Raw genomic sequence first — 15,639 nt, 5'->3', positions numbered from 1 at the left:
TCCAAAGACGTACAGGTGTGTGGGTTAATTGGCTTGGTATAAATGGAAATTGTCCCCAGTGTGTGTAGGATAGTGTTAATGTGCTGGTCGGTGCGGACTCGGTGGGACGAAGGACCTGTTTCTGCACTGTACCGTATCTCTAAACTAAACTAAACTAAACTTTCTAGACTTTGGCTCCCAAATTCTGTCATTAATTTTTTCCCTGCTATTTCCAGGTCTGCTCTCTTCTTTCTGAATCTGTGTTCAATTTAGCACCAAGATGCCTTGAACCTTATCCATAAATTCCACGCACTTCTTCTGCAAAGACCATCGAGGAAAGAAAGCAGTGTGCGTCTTCCTTGAACTACTGTGTAGGAAGGAACTGCAGATGCTGGTTTAAACTGAAGATAGACACCTAATGCTGGAGTAACTCAGCGGGACAGGCAGCATCTCTGGAGAGAAGGAATGGGTGACGTTTCGGCTCGAGACCCTTCTTCAGGCTGATGCTGCTTGCCCGCTGAGTTACTGCAGCATTATTTTGTCTTGTTTGAACTATTCACCGTGCTTACCTGCACAGTGCAGTTGCGAAGTGACGAGAAGCCATTGAAGGCGACAGTCCAGGAGATGCTGACACTGTTGGAGGTCAGGCCATGGATCATCACATCGGTGGGCCGGTCTGCTGGAACTGAAGAACGAATGGGTCAACAACACGTGGCTAACAAACAGAGAACTCATCGCACCCCCTCCCCCACCCAAATGGTATAAATAGCTCGTGCACACAATGACTGAAAGGTCCCTCAGACAAGGGCTTCAAACAAAACTCTGCATCAAGGCTGCAGCTCGCCTGCAGATTGGAACTAAGAGAATAAATAGTGTCCATTGTATGTGCTGATGGATCTTATGGCAGCTTGCCCTCTAACATAACAGCTCTGCTGTGCGAGCAGCCAACAATGCGGGACTGATATACTGAACCCATGTGATGTTAAAACAATTTCCAAACGGAGTCAACCCCTTATTAAAGAGATGTGTAGAAAGGAGCTGCTGGTTGATAGACACAAAAAGCTGGAGTAACTCAGCGAGACAGGCAGCATCTCTGGAGAGAAGGAATGGGTGACGCTTCTGATTGGCGTCTGAAGAAGGGTCCAGACCCGAAACGTCGCCCATTTCTTCTCTCCAGAGATGCTGCCTGTCCTTATTAAAGGGACTCAGCCCTCGTGGTCAATAATAATGACCAGAAACTGCAGAACAGCCGGATCGCTGTGGGGAAGGGTGACACTCCAGACCCCGGTGCTCCGATGAGACGGGGGGGGGGGGGGGAGAGGAGAGGAGGCCGTGTGTGGGGAGGTTCAATGGTTGACCGTCCCTCCCCTCACCGCACACACAGTCACACACTGTGGAACCAGGCCCTTCAGCCCAACCTGCCCCATCTACACAAGTCACACAGCCACACAGTGTGGAAACAGGCCCATCATTCCTTATCTCTGTATCTCCCTCTCCGCTGACTCAGTCTGAAGAAGGGTCTCGACCCAAAACGTCACCTATTTCTTCTCTCCAGAGATGCTGCCTGTCCCACTGAGTTACTCCAGCACTCCAGTGTCTAACTTCAGCCCAACCCGCGCCTGCTAGTCCACTCGCCCCATCTACATAAGTCACAGAGTCACACAGCGCGGAAACAGGCCCTTCAGCCCAAAACAGTACAGAGAGTGGATGGGTAGGGATGGGTGAAAGAAGAGGGTAGACTCATGGGAAGGAAGGAAATAAATAAAAGTGGAGAGAAAGAAGTGGATGAATGAATGAATGAATGAATGAATGAATGAATGAATGAATGAATGAATGAATGAATGAATGAATGAATGAATGAATGAATGAATGAAGGAGTGAGAGCATACAAAGCAAGCCAGAGCAGGGATGGAAGGATGGAAAGAAAGGATGAATTGAGAAGAAAAGGAGAGGAAAGAAATGAGATGGAAGGAGGATGAAGTAACGAACAGAGGGAGGAATAAGAGGAAAGAGATGACCAGAGAAAGGAAGGATGAAGGAAGTCGACATCCTCTCAGATATAAAATGTAAACGTCACCCAGCACAAATGGAGCCCAAAGGATTGTGACCCGACTCAGCAACAGCACCGTCAAGAATGGCGGAGTATCCGAGCTCTGGGATGAAATAAGGAGGATGAAGAAGAGAGGAAAGGAAAGATATCGGGAGGAAAGTAAATATAAACGGGAAGAAGGTAAAGGGAGGAGAATGAAGGGAGAAGAAGCGGGTTTGAAGGAAGTGAAATAACAACCTAGGAAGGAATGATAGGAAAACTGATCACGGCATGAGGAGCAACACCAGAAACTGCCCACAAGTGTCTCAAAGGATTAAGCTTTAATCTTAAGGGGTGCAGGAGCAGTTCACCAGAATGTTGCCTGGATTGGAGGGTATTGACTCTAAGGAGGAGTTGGATAAACCTGGAATGTTTTCTCTGAAAGATCGGAGGATGAGGGGACACATGATAGAAGTATTCAGAATGATGAGAGGCGTAGATAGGGTAGACAGTCAGAACCTTCTACCCAGGTGGAAATGTCAAGGACTAAGGGGCTGAGCTTTAAGCTGCGAGGGGGAAAGTGAGAAGGATTTGTGTCAGACAAGTTATTTTATACAGAGAGTGGTGAGTGCCTAGAATGAGCTGTCAGCAGGTGGGTGGTGGAGGCAGATACAAAAGGGTGTTCACAATGCTTTTAAATATGCACACGGACACATGGTTGGAGGTAAATGGATTACGTGAGGGCAGAGATTAGTTCAACAACATTATCCTCGTAATATGTAGGTGTTGTGGGCTGAGGAGCCTGTTTCTATGCCGTATTGTTCTATGGTGGATGTTTTAAATCACAGAATTAGATGTTGGAATAGACAACTCAAAGCTCAAGGACAAGCACCAGGGAACATCTATAGAGGTGGCTGAATGCTGGAGAGGTTTATGGCAGCACTGCCGGTATCACAGCGAATGGTGGAATGATGAACGTCAGGATGGGGTAGGGGGGCCAGAAATGCAGATTCAGACACCGAGGAATATTGTAGGTGAGCAGGGATTTAAAGAGAAAGATGTTTTAAAGTATATGGAGGAATTTGGATGATTTCCTTAAAACCATGGTGTTACTGGGTCAGAGGCCAATATTGTTTGAACAGCACTGTGGTAACGCATGGAGTGCAGCTACCTCCCAGCCCCATCGACCAAGGTTCGATCCAGACGTCTGATGCTGTCTGTGTGAAGTTTGCATGTTCTCCCTGGCTTTCCCTGGGTGCTCTGGTATCCCCCCACATCCTAAAGTCATCCTGGCTGTCTGCTACTTTGAATCTTACCAATTATCTCGCCTGTAGAGGGCAATGGGAGAATTGGTGGGGGGTGTAGTTTGGAGATACAGCTCGGAAACAGGCCCTTCGGCCCACCGAGTCCGCGCTGACCAGCGATCCCCGCACATTAACACCATCCTGCACACACACACACACATGAGGGACAATTTACATTCATACCAAGCCAATTAACCTACAAACCTGTACGTCTTTGGAGTGTGGGAGGAAACCGAAGATCTTGGAGAAAACCCACGCGGTCACGGGGAGAACGTACAAACTCCGTACAGTCAGCGCAGATTCGGTGGGCCGAAGGGCCTGTTTCCTTGCTGTATCTCTGAACTAAACTAAACTAAAGGAGAACGCAGTTCTGGGGCTGAGCAAGTGGGAGAGTTAGCGGGGGGGAGTGTGACTCTGAACATACCTTTCACATAGACCCCTGCAGTCCTCGAGACGGCAACTCCCCTGGCATTATGTGCTTCACAAGTGAAGGCAGTCCGGCTTTGAATTCCTGTGGACAACAGTCGCAGAGAGACAAGGTGTTACAACCCATTCACTCAAAGATGCCAGCTCCCCGTCCCACTCACACAGCTGAGAGAACAGTAGAGTGCTGAGAGCACAGTAAAGAGATGAGGAGGCTCGTGCAATGTGGCCTTAGTGATGAGAACAGAACAGGCAAACTAGGAACCAGAGAAGGCTGTCCAGCTCCTTCATTCTTGCCCCACCAGTCAATAAGAAGGCGGGGAAAGAATGAGAGACCGGAGGTCATAGCCTCAGAATTAAAGGACGATCCTTTAGGAAGGAGATGAGGAGGAATTTCTTTAGCCAGAGGGTAGTGAATCTGTGGAACGTAGATTTAAGATGAAGGATGGTCATTGCAAATCGTGCTGTGTGGAAATTGTTTCCCATTAAATTCTCTCCCCAAGAGGAGTTGGAGACTAGCTCATCAGAAGCATTCAAAGTGGTGGTGGACACGTTGTTGAAAGCTCGAGGCAGTGAGGAATGATTGAAGAAGAGAAGAGATTTCAGGCTGAAGAAGGGTCTCGACTTGAAACATAACCCATTCCCTCTCCCCAGAGATGCTGCCTGTCCCGTTGAATTACCCCAGCATTTTGTTTCTGCCTTCGGAAAGAAATTATAACTGCTTGTCTTCCAATGAACAGTCGCTGATGGGCAAATTAAAACCCGTTTAAGTGCAAGCTATAAAGCGTTGGTGCGGAGGCGTGCTGCAGAGCTTAGTGTCGATATATTCTGATGTGCTTGGGCTGAAGCAATGGCAAGAGCAAAGCTTCCTATTGACGTTGGGAATGACCACAGAATACAAAATACAGCTGGTGTCATCTCCCTGGGCAGAACCAGCAGTTCCAATGAGGCTGCTGCTCCATAGATGGAGTGCTAATGTTCAAAGAACCGCAGATGCTGGTTTAAATCGAAGATAGACACAATATATGCTGGAGTAACTCAGCGGGACAGGCAGCATCTCTGGAGAGAAGGAATGGGTGACGTTTCAGGTCATGACCCTTCTTCAGTCACAGAGTCACACAGCGTGGAAACAGGCCCTTCAGTTCCTTATCTCTGTATCTCCCTCTCCCCTGACTCAGTCTGAAGAAGGGTCTCAACCCGAAACGTCACCCATTCCTTCTCTCCAGAGATGCTGCCTGTCCAGCTGAGTTTCTCCAGCATTTTGTGTCTATCTTCTCAGACAGGGTGCTGCTGCTCCGACCTGTTTTTGAGCTGGCTTTCTTGCAGGGACTGTTGCCATTCTGAATGGGCAACAGTGTAACAATGTAACAGTTGAAGTAACACTGTAACAGTAGCAGTGGGCAATGCCCAAAGTGCCAACAGACCCAACAAAGCAACTGCTGCTTCATCCTTGACCATGAGTCAAATGGGATCTTTGCTATTATCCAACTAACACGAGGGGAATAGACACGCGGAATCTCCTGTATAGGAAGGAACTGCAGATGCTGCTTTAAACCGGAGATAGACACAAAATGCTGGAGTAACTCAGCGGGACAGGCAGCATCTCTGGAGAGAAGGAATGGGTGACGTTTTGGTACGAGACCCTTCTTCAGACTGAGGGTCTCAACCCGAAACTGAAGAACCCTTAGTCCGAAGAAGGGTCTCGACCTGAAACGTCACCCATTCCTTCTCTCCCGAGATGCTGCCTGTCCCGCTGAGTTACTCCAGCATTTTGTGTCTATCACAGAGTCTTGCCCAGAGTTGGGGAACTAGAGGACGTAGGTTTAAGGTGAAGGGGGAAAGATTGAGTAGGAACCTGAGAGAACGTTTTCAATCAAAGGGTGGTGGGTGTATGGAACGAGCTGCCGGAGGAGGCAGTTGAGGCAGGTACTATCACAATGTGTAAGAAACATTTGGACAGGTACATGGATAGGGTAGGCTTATGGGATAGGGGGAAAATGCAGCCAGGTGGGACTAGTGTAGATGGGGCATGTTGGTCGGTGTGGGCAAGTTGGGTAGAGGGGCCTGTTTCCACACGGTATGACGCAGGGATACTTAAGCCCCTGTCCCACTTAGGAGACCTCAACAGCAACCTCTGGTGACCTCGCCTGCCACCCAAGGTTTCCATGAGGTCACAGGAGGTTTTGGTCACTCTCCCTAATGGTGGAAAGTGGTTTCCGCGTGGTCGAGGTTTCATCTAGGTTGCTGCTATTTTTTCATCAAGATTAAAACCGGCCTCGACAAAAAATAGGTTGCAGTTTTAAAAATCGATAATGTTTTAGACGCAGTTCTAGTCGAAGCCGGTTGCGATGTTAGTCGAGGAAGGTTTTCAACATAAACGTGGGAGGTGGTAGGAGGTTACAGGTCACCTCGACCTTGATTTATTTTGGGTGGCGGGCAAGGTCACCAGAGGTTGCTGTTTAAGTCTCCGAAGTGGGACAGGGGCTTCTAACTTTCTCACTGCCCTTTGTGAGACAACTATTGTATACCTTGGGTGTGCAAGCAAAGAATTTCACTGTGACTTCACATTTCATAATAAAAGTATTCAATTCAATTCTATTACTCTCTATGACATGGCACCAATCTTTACTTCAAGAAGCAAAAGGTTGCCTCCAGCATCATTGCAATCGGTCATATTTCAAGAACAAATAGCCATCCCAGCCATGCAGCGAGGCAGTCCTTTTCAATGGACCTTAAATATATATATTTCCAGAACAATAATAAAGATGAATCAAATGGCCAACTGACGAAAGCAATTGAACATGACATTCCCACTGAGGTTGCATTACTATTAGCCATTAGGCATGGTGTTGCCTCAAAAGCCCAGCGACTGCCATCCAGTATCCCCACCGTCCCTTCAGTGGTGAGCGCCTGGAATGAGCATCCAGGGGGTGGTGGAGGCAGATATAAATAGTGCTTTAGATATGTACACGGATATGCATCGAATGGAGGTATATGGATCACGAGTGGGACAGTCTAGGACCAGAGGTCAGAGCCTCAGAATTAAAGGACATTCCTTTAGGACGGAGGTGAGGAGGAATTTCTTTAGTCAGAGGGTGGTGAATCTGTGGAATTCATTGCCACGGAAGGCTGTGGAGGCCAAGTCAGTGGATATTTTTTAGACAGAGATCAATAGATTCTTGATCAGAGGTTATGGGGAGAAGGCCAGAGAATGGGGTTAGGAGGGAGAGGTAGATCAGCCTTGATTAAATGGCTGGGTAGACTTGATGGGCTGAATGGCCTAATTTTCCTCCTATCACTTACGACCTTATGACGTGCAGGCAGAGATTAGTTTAGCTTGGCATTATGTTGGTCACAGGTGTTGTGGGCTGAAGAGTCTGTACCTAGGCCGTGCTGTTCTATGTTCCATGTTGTTTGTTCTAAGTCCCCCACAGACCATGCCCTCTTCTCACTGCCACCATTAGGCAGGAGGTAGATTCTTCAATTCCCGCACCACCAGGTTCAGGAACAGCTACTTTCCCACAGCTATAAGGTTCTTAAACCCAGCCTGCACAATCCTAATCTTATCTCAGCTATGAACTTTGCAGACACACCTATTGCACTTCCATGGACTTCGATTCTATTTGTGTTTTTGCACTAATGTCTTGTTTTTGCAGCCTCTTTCTTTTCACAGCCTTGTGTCATTTATGCAGTTTATATTTTGGGTGCTTGTCTAAGTCTATGTGCCTAAGATGCTGCTGCAAACAAGATTTTCATTGCACATTCTTCATTGTACCTGTGCAAATGACAATGACTTGACCTGAGGGTCAGTTCCTTCGGCCCATTGCCTCTATGCTGACCATCAAGTAGCCATCTATATTAATCCCAGTTACCAGCATTGGATCGATAGCCTGCCATGCCTTGGCGATCCAAGTGCTAACCCAAATATACTTGATTACTCTAATTTCAAGTAACTCCCGCATTCCCTCTCTCCCCCCTCCCCTACTCTGGTTGTCCTATCAGTTACACTGTTCACATCCCTGTATCCTTTCCTTATCACCTCTTCCCCAGCCAACAATGGGACATTGTGGGCTCCATCCTTCCTTGGTGCCCCCCCCCCCCCCCCCACCTCTACTTTCAGTCTGAAGAAGGGTTCTAACCTGAAACGTCACCTATTCATGTTCTCCGGAGATGCTGCCTGACCCGCTGAATTACTCCAGCACTTTGTGTCTATCTTCGGTTTAAACCAGCATCTGCAGTTCCTTCCTACACATATATTTGTGACACTGTGAAAGCACTTGTCTCCACCATCTTTATCAGACTGCGTGCCCCAGGTTGCAACCAGCCTCTGGCTGAAAAACAATATTTCCTCAGATTCCCTCATATATTCTTCTCCTCACCGAATACGTCTGGTTTTGGACCCATTCATGACAGGGAAAGGTTTCCCACTGTTCACACTAACTGTGCCCCTTCATCATTTTACACACCTCCAGCAGGTTCCTCCACTTCTCCGCTGCTCCAAGAGGAAACAAACCCAGCCCTTACAATCTCTCCTCATAACTGAAAGGCTCGATCCTGAGCAACATCCTGGTGAACCACCTTTGCACACTCTCCAGAGCAATCATCTCATGATTACGTACAGTCAGATAACCACACTGTGATGTGCTCGTAAAGTCATAGAGTGGTACAGTGTGGAAACAGGCCCTTCGGCCCAACTTGCCCACACCAGCCATCATGTCCCAGCTAATTTTGTCCCACCTGCCTGCTTTTTTGCATGGGTTGGACAGGCTAGATGCAGGAAGATTATTCCCGATGTTGGGGAAGTCCAGAACAAGGGGTCACAGTTTAAGGATAAGAGGGAAGTCTTTTAGGACCAAGATGAGAAAATCATTTTTTACACAGAGAGTGGTGAATCTGTGGAATTCTCTGCCACAGAGGGTAGTTGAGGCCAGTTCATTGGCTATATTTAAGAGGGAGTTAGATGTGGCCCTTGTGGCTAAAGGGATCAGGGGGTATGGAGAGAAGACAGATATGGGATACTGAGTTGGATGATCAGCCATGATCATATTGAATGGCGGTGCAGGCTCGAAGGGGCAAATGGCCTACTCCTGCACCTATTTTCTATGTTTCTATATTTCTATGTTTTGGTCCATATCCCTCCAAACCTGTCCTATCCATGTACCTGTACAACTGTTTCTTAAATGTTGGGATAGTCCCTTCTTCAATACCTCCTCTGGCAGCTCGTTACATACCCCTTAGGTTCCTATTAAATCTTTTCCCCTTCGCCTTAAATCGATGTCTTCTGATCCTCGATTCACCTGCTCTGGGCAAGAGACCCTGTGCATCTACTCGATCTATTCCTCTCATGAAGGAATCATGAAGGACCTATCCCTCTCCTTTACTCCTATTGAAAGGGTCATGGTTTGGTGTTGCAAGACAACTAGATCTTGGAGTTAATGTTGTTTACCTTTAGCTGTAATCAGAGGGAACATCCGAGGTCAGTGACGACATCTTATGAAATGATCAATTTTTACACAGCTTTTACTCACCTTTGACGGTGAGTACTGCAGGAGATTCTTCCCATGTCTCTTCAACTAAGACCCCACCGATCTTCCATAAGATGGTCGTAGGTTTTGGTTGGCCGGAAGCAGCACAGGTTAAATTGAAGGGTGTATCTTTAAATACGTACAGATCCTGCGGCTGGATTGTGAAGTACGGCAAACCTGGGCATGGAAACATAGACATTGTTACAAGGTCACACAAAATCCCAACTAAACCAGGGGCCACAGTTTAAGAATAAGGGGTAAGCCATTTAGCACGGAGACGAGGAAACACTTTTTCTCACAGAGAGTGGTGAGTCTGTGAAATTCTCTGCCTCAGAGGGATGTGGAGGCAGGTTCTCTGGATACTTTCAAGAGAGAGCTAGATGGGTCTCTTAAAAATAGCTGAGTCAGGGGATATGGGGAGAAGGAAGGAACGGGGTACTGATTGGGGATGATCAGCCATGATCACATTGAATGGCGGTGCTGGCTCGAAGGGCCGAATGGCCTACTCCTGCAATATTGTATATTGTCTATTGTCTAAACCCCTCTTCTCCCACCTGTTTAAATCTGCATTGGGCTAGGGTACAGTACCATGGTGACGAAGGGTCTCAACCTGAAACGTCACCCATTCCTTCTCCCCACAGATGCTGCCTGTCCCGCTGAGTTACTCCAGCATTTTGTGTCTATCTTCAGTTCTCCCAAAACATTTCTGGTCCGCACTGACTCTATAAAGTCAATTCACAATCTACACCCTGAACCTTGCACTATTAATCATTTCTGATATGTTCATCATTTTAAATCGCAAGTATAAATCCTGTTGTGATTATAACAATAAACCCTGTGCAAATATCCATATCAGACTTTAATCTCAATTTTGTCCTGCACAATTATTGGTAGCAAACAATGCTACACTGAAGCCTCATTATCCCTGAAACAGACACTACAATAACTGTTATGCTAATTACCACCAATCTGTTATCCTAATTACTAGTGTGGCACGGTGGCTCAGTAATATAGTTGCTGCCTCACAGCGCCAGAGACCCGGGTTCGATCCTGACTACGGGTGCTGTCTGTGCGGAGTTTGTACGTTCTTCCTGTGAAAGATCTTCGGTTTCCGCCCACACTCCAAAGACGTACAGGTTTGGAGGTTAATTGGCTTGGTATAAATGTAAATTGTCCCTAGTGTGTGTAGAATAGTGTTGATGTGCGGGGATCGCTGGTTTGTGCGGACTCAGTGGGCCGAAGGGCCTGTTTCCGCACTATATCACTAAACTAAACTAAACTAGCAATTCTCTGAGTTAAGAATACCACAATTCCAATGAATCTAAACCTTGTACGAGGAACATGTAGATGCTGGTTATAATCTTTATTAACCCAATCCCTACTCATTTAGATTAGTTTAGTTTAGAGGTACAAATCGTAAACAGGCCCTTCGGCCCACTGAGTCCGTGCCGACCAACGATCCCCGCACATTAACACTATCCTACCCACACTAGGGACAATTTTACATTTATACCAAGTCAATTAACCTACAAACCTGTACATCTTTGGAGTGTGGAGGGAACTGGAGCTCCCGGAGAAAACCCATGCAAGTCACAGTGAGAACGCACAAACTCCATACAGACAGCACCCATACTCAGGATTGAACCTGGGTCCACGGCATTGTAAGGCAGCAACTCTGTGCCGCCCTGCCGCCCATTCTGCAACCCTAAATCCCACACAAAGATGTTCCACACATACATATCACGCAAACGTTGACACTCACCTCTGGTACTGACCCATCTGATCTCACTTCATGCCCCCACTCCCTCGCCCACAACGACCCGAATGATACCGTTCCTACCTTCGACGGTTAAAAAGGCCTTCCTTGAGTTGACGTCAACTCCCTTCACTCTGGCCATGCACCAGTACCAGCCCATGTCCGTTTGCTGCACACTCCTCAACCTGCAACAGAGACAGGAATAAACACACAGGAGAGACCACGCGTCCTTTGTGCCGGCGTTACTGTACAAACATTTGTTTTAATTCAAAGGGAGAGGCCTGGCATGCAGTAAAACCAGAACATGCAGGAAACAATGCGTTAACGTCCCACGTTTGTAGTTACTTTCACAACCAGGAGTCGTGTGTCTCGGTAGGCCACGCACACAAAGCCCCTTTCACAAGTACCAGATCCCTCCAGGGGTTTGGCAGTCAACATACTTTACAAGTGTAGGAACTGCAGTCGCAGGGCAGGTATTGCAGCAGTAATGCATGGAATGCAGCAGCAGTGCAGGAAATGCAGCAGCTGTGTAGGAAATGGAGCAGCAGTGTATGGAATGCAGCAGGAGCGTAGTAAATGCAGTGGCAGCAACGTAAGAAATGCAGCAGGAGAGTAGGAAATCAGCAGTAATGCAGGACATGCAGCAGCAGCAACATGGGAAATGTGGCAGTAGTGCAGGAAATGTGGCAGTAATGTAAGATGTTCACAGAAAGGATGGTGGGTGTGTGGAACATGCTGCAAGAGGAGGTAGTTGAGGCAGGTGGTATCACAGCATTTAAAAGACACTTGGGCAGGTACATGGAAAAGGTAGGTTTAGAGGGATGGTGCCCAATTGCATGCAGGTGCGATTAGTGGGTTAACCTGTAACAAGCAGTGGTGCAGGAAATGCAATGTGGGAGATGCAGTTGTGTGGGAAATGCAGTAGTGTAGGAAACCTAGGAATAGTGTAGACAATTTATACACAGGAAGGTCCCTGCAAAGTGGGAATGACCCAGTGATTGGTTTTGATTTGATGCTGTGGAAGGATAGCACCAACTAATAAACCCCATAGTATGATTCCCATTCCTGCTTCGAAACAGAGACTTCGATCTGTACATCCGAGAACGGACCTGGAGGTGGCCACAACCAAACCTCTTCCCCTTCCAGTTCCCAGCCCATGTCTGCTTCCCTGTTTCCCATGGGAGGTGCAGTGAGAGGGGTGGGGGAGGCAGCCAAAATCCATCAATCCCAGCCTTGAATAAAGCCCAGAGCTAGGGCTGCACGGTGAAGCAGAGGTAGAGTTGCTGCCTCACAGCGCTGATAGCGCCAGAGACCCGGGTTTGATCCCAACTACGGGTGCTTGTCTGTACGGAGTTTGTACATTCTCCCCGTGACCTGCGTGGGTTTTCTCCGAGATCTTCGGTTGCCTCCCACACTCCAAAGACATACAGGTCTGTAGGTTAATTGACTTGGCATAAATGTAAAATTGCCTCTAGTTTGTGTAGGATAGTTTTAGTCTGCGGGGATCGCTGGTCAGTGCGGACTCGGTGGGCCGAAGGGCCTGTTTCTGCTCTGTATCTCTAAACTAAACTAAAAGCTCTTGGTTGGAGAATTGCAGTGATCTTCATAAGATACTCTTCCTCTCTGTCCCAAATGGTGGAGCCATTAAAACCCATGCAATGATCTCCCCCACTCTGAGTGCTTGTTAGAGGAACAGCCTCCCAGCTAGATGAAACCAGCCCATTAGGAATCGTGACTTTAACAGAACCTAAAATTAAATGCAAGCGCACACTTAAACCTCTGGAGTGAGATTCAATCCTGAATTTTCTGCTTCAAGCCTGGCAGCATTATTAACTGAGCTCTGGCATTGCAATGTGAATTATTGCTTCTGAGTTGCACCGTGCCTTCAGCAGAGGAAGGGTAAAAAGCAGAAATTAATTATCTTGCTGGAGACAGCTCAGGAATTTTCATCTGATTTCACTTCTTTTGTGCATCATGTCAGAGACAGCAACATCATCATTAGTATTGTGAACAATTCTGGGCACCATATCTGTGCTGGCTCTGGAGAGGTTCCAGACGAGGTTTACGAGAATGATGCCAGGAATGAGTGGGTTAACCTATGATGAGCGTTTGACGGCACTGGACCTGTACTCGCTGGAGTTTGGAAGGATGAAGAGGGACCTCATTAAAATGTAGTGAATAGCGAAGGGCTTGGATAGAGCGGATGTTGAGAGGAGGTTTCCACTGGTGGGAAAATCTAGGACTAGTGGTGAAAGCCTCAGAATTAAAACACGTTCCATTTGGATGGAGATGAAGAGGAATGTGGTGAATCTGTGGAATTCTTTCCCACATAAAGCTGTGGAGGCCAAGTCAATGGATATTTTTTAGGCAGAGATAGATAGATTCTTGATTAGTACGGGTGTCAGGGGTTATGGGGAGAAGGCAGGAGAATGGGGTTAGGACGGAGAAATAGATCAGCCATGATTGAATGGCGGATGGGCCAAATGGTTCTGCTCCTATCACTTATGAACTTATCACTTAAAAGGAACATTTGCAAATTTGCAGAGGTCACAAAGCTGGGAGGCAGTGTGAACTGTGAGGTAGATGCTATGAGGATGCAGGGTGACTTGGACAGGTTGGGTGAGTGGGCAGATGCAGTTAAATCAACAGACCGATAATCTGTTTCAGTGATTAGTTTAGTTTAGAGGTACAGCGTGGAAACAGGTCCACCGAATCCACGCAGTCCGATGATCACCCGCGCACTATTTCTATCCAACACATCTCGGGACAATTTACAAGCCAATTAACCTATAAACTAGAGAAAGACACAAAATGCTGGAGTAACTCAGCGGGTGATGTCATCCATTCCTTCTCTCCAGAGATGCTGCCTGTCCTGTTGAGTTACTCCAACAGTTTGGGTCTATCTTCGGTTTAAACCAGCATCTGCAGTTCCTTCCTACACAACCTATAAACTAGCACGTCTTTGAGATGTGGGAGGAAACCGGAGCACCCGGAGAAAACCCACGCCGGTCACAGGGAGAACGTACAAACTCCATACAGACAGCACCCATAGTCAGGATCGAACCCGGATCTCTGGTGCTGTGAGGCAGCAACTCTACTGCTGTACCCTGTGCCACCCTATTATTAACTGAAGGATAACCGGGATACTAGTTCCTTGTAATAGCGCCTTGGGATGGTTTGCATTCACAGGGCAGGGCAGAAAGTACCCGGATTTAAACGACTCAAGGCAACGCATCACATGGGCAGGTCAGCCGGGGTCCTGGGCTCACGTTTCTGCGGGGGGGGGGGGGGCCCACATCTCTCCCGCCCGCACGGTTACCTGAAGACACTCAGCAGCTCGTCGTCGCCAAGGGGCACGCTGGTGAAGTCGGCACTGCGCAGCTCCCTGCCGTCCTTTAGCCAGTGGATGATGGGCCAGGTGGAGAAGCCTTTCAGCTGACATCGCATTTGGGCTTTCAGGCCCAGCGAGACGGTGAGGTTGGCTGGGCCAACCACAAAGTCCAGCCCTGGGAAAAGTAAAAAGAAGGAACAAAGGCTTGGTAAAGTGCATACGTTCCATTACAAAGAGGGCACATCAACAAATTTAAACCCGTTAAAAGAGAGCAGGGGTGGTTCCAGGCGACTGGAGATTTGCCAATATTACTCCGCTGTTCAAGAAGGGAGCAAAGCAGAGAGTGGAAACTCCTGACCGGTTAGCCTGGCTTTAGTGATTGGTAAGATTTTTAGAATCCATTATAAAGGATGAGGTTTCTGAGTATTTAGAAGCACATGATAAAGTAGGCACAAGTCAGCACGGCTTTGTGAATGGGAGATCTTGCCTGACAAACCTGTTGGAATTCTTTCTATGTCAATATCTGAGGCTTTTTTGAAACTAACATTCAAACATCATCACTCTTCAAAATGGGGAGGGGGATAGAGCAATTAATATATATATATCATAATATATATATATATCATAAAGAACAGCAGTTCTAAAATTAGTGCAGAAGCCAAATACTACAGTTACTGAAAATCTGAAATAAGAACAGGAAATTCTCAGCAGTTTAAGCAGCATCTGTGGAGATAGAAACAGTTAAAGTTTAAGACTCATTAACTGAAGATAAGGCCTGATCGGCTAAATATTGAAAGCGCTGTTTGGTTTTAGCTCCACAACTGATTTTGGATTGTTATAATCTTGCCTCCAGTGTGAAAATTATAGAATTACTTCTGGAGATGTTAATAATCCATGACATCAAAAAAAGCATGGAAATGTTGACGCTAAATCATGTTAGATGAAGTGGCAGCGAGGGTGGATAAGGGTGGTGTGGTTAATGTTATGTATATGTGCTTTCGAAAGATGTTCAATGAATCTATGGGTGATAGACTTGTTAGCAAACCTGAAGCTCATAGCATTTTAAATGTGTGGTGACATGGAACGAAGAGGAATGTTTATGGTGGCATTTCCCAGTGACTCACTTCGAGACCATTGATCTCAACCTGAAAGTGTAGACTAATTTGAAGAGACACGAGCAACTTCAAATGCTGGAATCTTGAGCAAAAAGCAAAAGTGCTTGAGGAACTCAGCAGGTCAGGTAGCATCTACGGATAGAATGGACAGATGGAGAAAGCTGGAAAAAAGAGGAA

At 47.0% G+C, this 15,639-nt stretch overlaps 1 protein-coding gene across 1 annotated transcript in view; it reads right to left on the bottom strand.

Moving 5' to 3' along the window:
* The window catches only part of LOC116976759 (tyrosine-protein kinase receptor TYRO3-like), an 85,356-nt gene that overhangs the window by 50,731 nt on the left and 18,986 nt on the right, over nucleotides 1-15,639 (bottom strand). Inside the window, exons 2-6 of the mRNA XM_033026651.1 lie at nucleotides 14,336-14,523; nucleotides 11,101-11,201; nucleotides 9,264-9,437; nucleotides 3,737-3,823; nucleotides 549-664 (exon numbers count right to left, since the gene is read on the bottom strand). Coding sequence (XP_032882542.1) covers nucleotides 549-664; nucleotides 3,737-3,823; nucleotides 9,264-9,437; nucleotides 11,101-11,201; nucleotides 14,336-14,463 — 606 coding nt within the window. The 5' untranslated portion in view covers nucleotides 14,464-14,523. The remainder of the gene's footprint in view (nucleotides 1-548; nucleotides 665-3,736; nucleotides 3,824-9,263; nucleotides 9,438-11,100; nucleotides 11,202-14,335; nucleotides 14,524-15,639) is intronic.

Source organism: Amblyraja radiata, chromosome 9 (genome assembly GCF_010909765.2).
Source record: "Amblyraja radiata isolate CabotCenter1 chromosome 9, sAmbRad1.1.pri, whole genome shotgun sequence".
Taxonomy (NCBI): Eukaryota; Metazoa; Chordata; class Chondrichthyes; order Rajiformes; family Rajidae; genus Amblyraja; species Amblyraja radiata.
Note: the sequence above shows the minus strand (reverse complement) of the source record. Positions and strands in the feature narration are given on the sequence as shown.